Below are 9,310 nucleotides of genomic sequence, written 5' to 3' on the forward strand. Positions count from 1 at the left end.
CCTGACTATTCCAAACAAATCTATCCAAGTTAAGACAAGCTTTTACCTGGTCTAATCTGCTGATGTTGATTTTCACACTCATGGTCTGACAAGATCCCACTCCAGTGGAGGCAGCTAATGATTTAAATAGCCGGCTGTCTCTGTAAACTGTGTGTGTGTGTGTGTGTGTGTGTGTGTGTGTGTGTGTGTGTGTGTGTGTGTGTGTGTGTGTGTGTGTGTGTGTGTGTGTGTGTGTGTGTGTGAAACACAGCCTGCCCCCATTCTCACTCCTGCAAAAATAGGCAGTATTTTGTTTGGAAGCAAGACTTCAGTTTTTTTCAGACATTTATCACTGTTTTGGATACAGCAGAGAGCCTCTCTGTCATTACAAAATCCAAACTTTAGTCTTCATGTACTCAAATAATGGTAGGTGAATATTGCTTTAAACATTTTAGTAAAACAAATAGAAGAAACCAAATCAGTTCTATAGCTACAAATGTTATTTTAATAGTTTATTAGACAAATAAATTAGATTTGTGTTTTCCAATGTTTATTTAATCCAATTCTAATGATAATGTGAAGCTTATTTATTTACAGTCGAAGAGAAATCCGAAGAAGGATTTGAAGACAGGAAAGATATGGCTGACAAGAACGAAGACACTGAAATTGTGACTGGACATTTAGAAAGTGCTAGAATTGAATCATCAGATGTTGTGGGCAAAGTCACTGAAACTACTGAAGAGATAGAGTCTTCAAGTGCTCTTGTTAAAGTCTCTGAAGAGAAAGAGTTCAGTTCTGAATCTTCAGGTGCTGTGGTTGAAGTTAATGAGGAGAAAGAGTCCAGTTCTGAGTTTTTGGGTGTTGTGGTTGAAGCCCCTGAAGAGAAAGTGTCCAGTTCTGAGTCTTCAGGTGTTGTGGTTGAAGTCCCTGAAGAGAAAGTGTCCAGTTCTCAGTCTTCAGGTGCTATAGCTGGAGGGCCTGAGGGGAAACAATCTAGCTATGTGTCTTCAGGTGCTGTTGTTGAAGTCACTGAAAAGGAAGAGTCCAACTCTGAGTCTTCAGGTGTTGTGATTGAAGTCACTGAGGAGAAAGAGTCCAGTTCTGAATCTTCAGGTGCTGTTGTTGAAGTTAATGAGGAGAAGGAGCCCAGTTCTGAGTCTTCAGGTGCTGTTGTTGAAGTTAATGAGGAGAAGGAGCCCAGTTCTGAGTCTTCAGGTACTGTTGTTGAAGTTAATGAGGAGAAGGAGCCCAGTTCTGAGTCTTCAGGTGCTGTTGTTGAAGTTAATGAGGAGAAGGAGCCCAGTTCTGAGTCTTCAGGTGCTGTTGTTGAAGTTAATGAGGAGAAGGAGTCCAGTTCTGAATCTTCAGGTGCTGTTGTTGAAGTTAATGAGGAGAAGGAGCCCAGTTCTGAATCTTCAGGTGCTGTTGTTGAAGTTAATGAGGAGAAGGAGCCCAGTTCTGAATCTTCAGGTGCTGTTGTTGAAGTTAATGAGGAGAAGGAGCCCAGTTCTGAGTCTTCAGGTGCTGTTGTTGAAGTTAATGAGAAGAAGGAGTCCAGTTCTGAATCTTCAGGTGCTGTTGTTGAAGTTAATGAGGAGAAGGAGTCCAGTTCTGAATCTTCAGGTGCTGTTGTTGAAGTTAATGAGGAGAAGGAGTCCAGTTCTGAATCTTCAGGTGCTGTTGTTGAAGTTAATGAGGAGAAGGAGCCCAGTTCTGAATCTTCAGGTGCTGTTGTTGAAGTTAATGAGGAGAAGGAGTCCAGTTCTGAATCTTCAGGTGCTGTTGTTGAAGTTAATGAGGAGAAGGAGTCCAGTTCTGAATCTTCAGGTGCTGTTGTTGAAGTTAATGAGGAGAAGGAGTCCAGTTCTGAATCTTCAGGTACTGTTGTTGAAGTTAATGAGGAGAAGGAGTCCAGTTCTGAATCTTCAGGTGCTGTTGTTGAAGTTAATGAGGAGAAGGAGTCCAGTTCTGAATCTTCAGGTACTGTTGTTGAAGTTAATGAAGTGAAAGAGTCCAGTTCTGAATCTTCAGGTGCTGTTGTTGAAGTTAATGAGAAGAAGGAGTCCAGTTCTGAATCTTCAGGTGCTGTTGTTGAAGTTAATGAGGAGAAGGAGTCCAGTTCTGAATCTTCAGGTACTGTTGTTGAATTCACTGAAGAGAAGGAGTCCAGTTCTGAATCTTCAGGTACTGTTGTTGAATTCACTGAAGAGAAGGAGTCCAGTTCTGAATCTTCAGGTACTGTTGTTGAATTCACTGAAGAGAAGGAGTCCAGTTCTGAATCTTCAGGTACTGTTGTTGAATTCACTGAAGAGAAGGAGTCCAGTTCTGAATCTTCAGGTACTGTTGTTGAATTCACTGAAGAGAAGGAGTCCAGTTCTGAATTGGCAGGTGTTGTGGCTGAAGCTACTGAAAAGGAAGAGTCCAGTTTTGAAACTTCAGGTGTTGTGGTTGGAGCTCCTGAAAAGGAAGAGTTCAGCTCTGAATATGTAGGTGCTGTGGTTGAAGTTAATGAGGTGAAGGAGTCCAGCTCTGTGTCTTCAGCTGCTGTGGTTGAAGTCACTGAGAAGAAAGATTCCAGTTCCGAGTCTTCAGGTGCTGTTGTTGAAGTCACTGAAGAGAAAAAGTCCAGCTCTGAATCTTCAGTTGCTGTGGCTGAAGCCACTGAAGAGAAGGAGTCCAGTTCTGAATTGGCAGGAGTTGTAGCTGGAGCCACGGAAGAGGAAGAGTCCAGTCCTGAGTCTTCAGGAGTTGTAGCTGGAGCCACTGAAGAGGAAGAGTCCAGTTCTGAGTCTTCAGGAGTTGTAGCTGGAGCCACTGAAGAGGAAGAGTCCAGTTCTGAGTCTTCAGGAGTTGTAGCTGGAGCCACTGAAGAGGAAGAGTCCAGTTCCGAGTGTTCAGGAGTTGTGGTTGAGCTCTCTCCGGGGGCTAAATCAAATGCTGCAACTTGTTTCATTAAGGGTAGAGTGCTTCCAATGGAGGAGCCAAGTGCTGAAACTCAAGATGTTATTGATACAATTCCTAACACAGAAAAATCCACCAAAACATCTCTAGATATTCCAGATACAGTGTCTGAAATGGAGGAAAGTAATGTTTCAACTCTGGATACTGGAGTACCGGCAAGAAAAGAAGTCATTTCTACTACTCTACTTCCTCTTGATCAAATCTCTGTCATAAAAGAACCCATAACTGAATCTTCAAGTGTTATAAGTACAGTACCTGCAATGGAAGAATTTAGTGTTCCACCTTCAGGTGCTGCCAATGCAATTGTTTCAATATCAGATTCCAGTAATACATCTCCAATTTCTCTGCATGGGTTCTCCACAGCGGGAGAATCTGAAGTCGTATCTCTACGTGCTGTAGACGGAACTCCTGCAAGGGGAGAGTCTATAATTCCGTTAATAAAATCCGAGGCTGGTAAATCTGGACAGGATGAACCTGAAGTTGAGTTTGAAACAACTGTACAAAAGGTATTTATTTCTGAATACTCTGAATATTTCTGAGCAACTGCAGGACAAATTGTGATCAAAAACATTATCTTGACTCTCTTTGAAACTTTTTTAACTACTTTTGTGGATGCTTGCACTTTACATTTTGTCCTTGAGCTAGTCATCATGTTACTAAATTACTACCATATTGTTACTATAATATGTAATATACATATATATATTTACATATTGTTACTAAAAGCTGCTGTTCCGTTGAATGGAATACGGTTTGTAATTTTTTGTTGCTGTTCAAGTTAATCTTAGACAAGTCAAGCCTTCAGTCGCTAAAAGAAGTATTATGTTATTGTTGAAGACTGCTAACACATTTCCTTTCACTCTTGTATTTGTCCTTTGTTAAGGATGATATATTACAAGGAAGTCTTCAGGCTGATGATTTAAAAATGCCACAATTGTTGGAAGTGGTTGATGCAGAAACCAGGTTGTACCCAGGTTGGCATAAGTGTGGTTCCTGGCATGTGATTAATACCACTGGGCTTGCTGCAAGTACCAACCAGGATGCCACCTCTCATGATCCGATTGAGCCATCAGCAATAGTAGAGAGTAAGCTACAGGCAGAGCACGACACTGCTGCAGGGTCAACAGACGCCAACAAGTCATCCAGCTGTGAAAACGAAGTGCCATCATCTGTAATGCAGGTCAGTGAAGAAAGATTTTAACATCTGTTCTACAGGAGTGACCATCATACATCATAGGACTGATGTGGCTTCCTGTAACTTCATCATTTCACTATCAGACTCAGGCATTCATCTGTACACATTTGTTTTACTTGTTCAGTCTGCCTACATTCCTTATAACAAAGAGCACTATTTGATAATGGTTTTGTTAAATGGTAAGGTCCACAGCAATCAATGAAAATTGAATGCATTGGTTCGCTAATTTGTGATAAAATTGGATTTTTTTTAATGCAAGTTATGAGGAACTGAAATGGCTGTGCTTAGAAAGGATAGTAGAAGCAAATTCAGTACTAAATTCTAACAGGAAAATAGAGAAATATTTTGTAGTATAGTTATATAAATACAAAAGGAAAAGGTTTTCAGGGCAATGGGGAAACGGAAAGGGAATGGGGACAACATTCAAATAGCCAACAGAATCATAATGGACTAATGTGACTCTATTCAGTACTGATGAAGTACTCCATGGGTTGAGGTGCCATTTTTCAGCCAGAACACTGCATCATGGTCCTGCCAACAAGTGCATGCAAGAAATGACATATTAGCATTTGAAGAGTCAAGAGGCTTCCCTGGTGTCTTGGCAAACATTTATTCTTTATCCAATATTACCAAAACAGTTTATTTATCTTATTGCTGATTATGCAGACTTGTTATATGTGAATCAGCTGTTGTGTTTTCCTGTATTACCACATCTGAAAAGTAATTACCTAGCTGTCTAATCCTGAAGTCAGAAAAGGAGCCTTTCATTTCTATGTGCCCTAATTGTGTTGAAATATACGCTGTCCATTCATGAATTTTATGCAAATAATCCAGTTAAATCAGACAGAGGCAACACGGTTTTGAGAAAGGGAAATCATGTCTGAATAATTTAGTAGACTTCTTTAAGGAATTAACAAACAGCAAGGGGAAAAGGGAACCTGTAGACGTGGTTTACTTTGATTTCGAAAAGACATTTTTGGTAAGATTCCACATCAAAGTAGTATAGCTGAGCGGGCCACTGTAGCATGTGCTAATCTGTCAATGCCAAGACCAGCGCATACGCATTGGCCCCTGTTTGCCAGCCTCCTGATTGCTGGCCAGCTCAATCGCTGGCCAGTCCCAAGACTCCCACGTTGCTGGCCATATGACTCACCACCCACCACCCTGTCCCCCCACCCCCCACCCTCCTCAACCACAGCCCGATTGCTAGCGGAGTCAGCCTCAGCCAGCCCCTCCCCACCCCCCTGCAGCTCCGATCTCCTGATATCCTCCTCCATCTCCTGCAGTCCTGACTCCCCTACCCCTTCCTCCCTCCTCTGTAGCCTCGATCGCTGGCCTCCTGTCACTCAACCCAAAGTGCAAAGTGGCAGCGGGAGCCTGCACCCCCACCTCGTAGCACTGCCCTATGCCTGGTGGGCAGTGCCTATATGCTCCCTGGGCATTAGTACTTTGTCCTTTGGGCAATGCCAGGGGCCAAGGTTGGCAATGGCCTTTTAATGCTTCCCCTTCACTCCGACCAGAGTCGGGCCAGCAGCAAGTGGGGAGCTGTATTAAACCTCGCTGGTGTGAAACACTGGAGAGGCTAGCAGGCCCAGAGATTTCAGTCCCGGGACCGCTGATGAGATTAAATACATTAAAATTCTAGGTTGAATAAATTATGCACCACTGTGTTGATTTCTGGTGTGGAGCTGATGGCACCAGAAATCCAGTGCTGGGAGATGCCTGGAGGCCTTGGCACCCAATGGGGAGCCTGCAAAATGGCTAGAGTTTCCCTGCCCACTGCACAACAAAAACAGTGCCGCGGGATAGAAGAATCACCCTTCTCATGTTTCCTTATATTGAACTCCAGCTGCCATAGTTAGAGTCATAGAATCATTGCAGCACAGGAGGCCATTCTGCCCACTGAATCTATGCCAGCTGTCTAGAGCAACCCAATCAGTTCCATTCCTGCACTCTATATCTGTAGCATTGCAAATTTATTTTCCTTAGACACATATACAATTTCCTTTTGAAATCATTGATCATCTCTCTTCAGCCAATTTCATAGGTAGTGAGTGCCAGGCAAGCAGCGCTTGCTGCAAAAAAAAATTCTTCCTTAATATGTCTTGACACCTTCAAAGGACCTAAGCACATGAATCCCTGCATACACATGTTAGAACTGTGTCATTAGGTGTATATTTCCTCTCCCTATCCCTTTTGCTGAAATGCATCACCTTTCACTTTTCTGCAATAAATTCTATCTGCCACATGTCTCCCCACTTACAGTTGTTTGATATCATCCACAATAATGTTTGGTATCATTGGCAAATTTTGAAGTTTTATCTCATTATTCAAGTCCCTAAAGTTATTTATTTATTTATATCAGAAAAAAGCAGTGGGCCTAGTACCACAGTTAACCATACTCCAGTCTTAAAAAACACCATTTACCACAATCGACAGGCCAAAAATTGTCCTGAAGTCAGTTTTTTATCCAAAGTGTCACTGACCCTCAATTTTTTTCAAAGATGCTTTGATGTGGTATTTGGTCAAATGCTTTCTTAAAATCCATACAGACAACATTCCCTTAGTGGCTTCCACTAAGCCTTAACTTAGTATCATCTGCAAACTTAGACATATATCTCCTTATTCCTCCATTCAATTCATTGTCCTGTGCGGTGAAAAGCTGATGCTCCAGTACAGATCTTTAGGGAACACCTACCAGTTACATCTTGTTATATCCTGCCAATCAGAGTACATTTCCTTTATCTTTATTCCATCTTCTACTTCCAACCAATCACCAAACTATGGCACACAGCAAGAACGTCTAGCCATGACCTGGGGTTGATCCCAAACACCATTTTTACTTTTACACAGGCATGGCCAATTGGGGAAATTGGCCACATTAAGTGTTTTTATTTTGAGGGACCATTTTTCTAATACTCCAACTGAATATTACTTATAGTGGTTTTAAAGGATTTGCATTTCCATCGAGCACCATACAATGCAGTATCACACCAATGAATCATGTTTTAAAGCACCAGATTCCAAACTCCATACCCTCTGCACTGAAATAACCAACTACCAGTTAAGAATTATGGGGAACTATCTTATACAGACACAGAGGCTGGTTGTATGAATACTCCCAGTCTTGTCCGTGATGAGTAAAGCCAGGTATTTTGGGGAAGAAATTGGGAGACTCACTTTGAATCATTCGATATTTCTTGGAGATTGGTCATGGAGCGGCTTCAGCAGAATGTTGAAAGTAATTTGTTCATTGTGTTTATTATTGAAGTACAAGATAGAAACATGGCAGACAATATTGATTAATATATGTTTATATAGTAACTTTGTCCAAAAGTGCCATGCCCTTGTCAAATGGTGCTTTTTAATGTAAGGGTTAATTGGTCTTAATTCATTTGTCTTCATTCCAATATATGTTGTATTGGTCTGTTATTCTTCAATAGGCTCTAGGCTTCTGCCTTTCAATATTGACACTGATGATCATACTGCACTACCTATGGATTAAGATTGAATACATGGCTTATACATGGATTTTTAATGAAGAAGGTAACATAACAATTATTCTAGATTCTTTAACAAGCAAACAAAAATGTAATAAGTAATTTTATTCCTATGATACTCTCCAGAAAAACAAACCTCGGTTTATTCTGTTTGCCCTGGTTGCAAGCTAATTGATGTTGTTTTATGTTCATACTATTCTTTGAAAAATTGCCCTCAGCCATTTGTCCTACTGTCTGAATCTGAATTAATATTTCATCCATTGACGATTATCTTAGGCATCTTTTCATAGCTGCAAATGTTTAAGTTTGTGCATGGTAAATGTATTGAGATTTGCAATATCTAAACATTTAAAAATATGGATTAAATAGTCACAGGTTTATACACCTTCATTTGTTCATGTTATCTACATTTAAATTATGCAATACAATATAGTTTTGGCAATTTCATTGAGTTGCAGTAATATTTTCAAATTTAAAATGTGCAATTCTCAAACTTTGCATGAAGCTACTTTGCTTGTTTCCAGCCCCCCACCCAGCGCTCCAGCCCCACAATCCACAACCAGATGGAAAGCCCAGGTTCAGCTGCAGAAAGCACCGTACAACAGACGACGAGTCGTGAGCTTAGCACAACTGACTTTCCTCGCCATATCTTTTCATTTTCATGGTTGAATGCACTTACTAAGTAGAGCAGCCGAAGGATATCTCCATTGTTGCTATGCAAGGAAACAATTTTAAATGGCAACAGTCATTCGGACGCGTCTTTGTTGCTTGAAGTGATAAGTGGCACTATTAATGTTGAACCACATACAAGAGAAAAGCTTGTTAAAACATAGATGGTCTATATCCTGTTTAGTTTATTCCGAAAGTAGAGAATGGGTATTTATATGTATCTCCTTTACAAAGTTATGGGAGTCTTTCCAATTCATTTGTAAAGTTCTCTTTTCCCAATATTGTTCACTTGTCATGAACACATAATCAAAAAGTAAACAATATCACGCACGCATGATATTGCTCTGTTAAAAACCACAGTTTTGCATTTCTTTTGTAATAAAATGATTGGCTGTTCTATTTTAGAGTTGTCTGTGTTTACTGATGCTTAGCATCGTGCAAGCTCTGGACTTATGGGATTTAATGGGATTGAGGGTTATAGATAGGCCTGGTAGGTAGGAATATGATCAGCGCAACTTGTGGGCTGAAGGGCCTGTTTGTGCTGTAGTGTTCTATGTTAATGCTGATGTTCTCAATAATTCTGCTGTTATTAAGGAATAGTGATTTAAAACTCTAAGATGACAAAATTACTCTGATGCAGCCTGGATATTAGTGGGAATTAACACATTTGGTTCTATTTATTAAATGAGAGGTAATTCACTAGTCTTAACTAGAATAAGACCACACACTAAGAACTGAATGGTGATCATAAAACTTATCATTTAAAATGCAATCATTATGCGAATTGTCTTTAAACCAGAAGAAAATAACATTCATTTGACTTTTATGGTTAAAAAAGAGAATGCGATGTAATTGGAATATTTCAGTTTGAGCTGTTTGGACTATTGAATTAGTTTATACTTTCATTTTTGATTCTTCAGAATAATTTAGTATATTTTACAATGCTTTAAGAGTAAGCAATATTTAGCAAAAATATCTTATATGCAAATTTAGTTTCTCCATTTGA

The 9,310-nt window shown here is 40.2% G+C and overlaps 1 protein-coding gene across 1 annotated transcript in view; it reads left to right on the plus strand.

Moving 5' to 3' along the window:
* The window catches only part of LOC145354085 (uncharacterized), a 31,134-nt gene extending 22,444 nt beyond the window's left edge, over window positions 1-8,690 (plus strand). The window contains exons 8-11 of the mRNA XM_080205218.1: window positions 577-3,446; window positions 3,824-4,120; window positions 7,579-7,681; window positions 8,160-8,690. Of these exons, the coding sequence (XP_080061344.1) occupies window positions 577-3,446; window positions 3,824-4,120; window positions 7,579-7,681; window positions 8,160-8,254 (3,365 nt within the window). The 3' untranslated portion in view covers window positions 8,255-8,690. The remainder of the gene's footprint in view (window positions 1-576; window positions 3,447-3,823; window positions 4,121-7,578; window positions 7,682-8,159) is intronic.
* Window positions 8,691-9,310: the final 620 nt, after the last annotated feature.

The sequence above is a fragment of the Carcharhinus amblyrhynchos genome, chromosome 16 (genome assembly GCF_965287045.1).
Source record: "Carcharhinus amblyrhynchos chromosome 16, sCarAmb.v2.hapA, whole genome shotgun sequence".
Classification (NCBI taxonomy): Eukaryota; Metazoa; Chordata; class Chondrichthyes; order Carcharhiniformes; family Carcharhinidae; genus Carcharhinus; species Carcharhinus amblyrhynchos.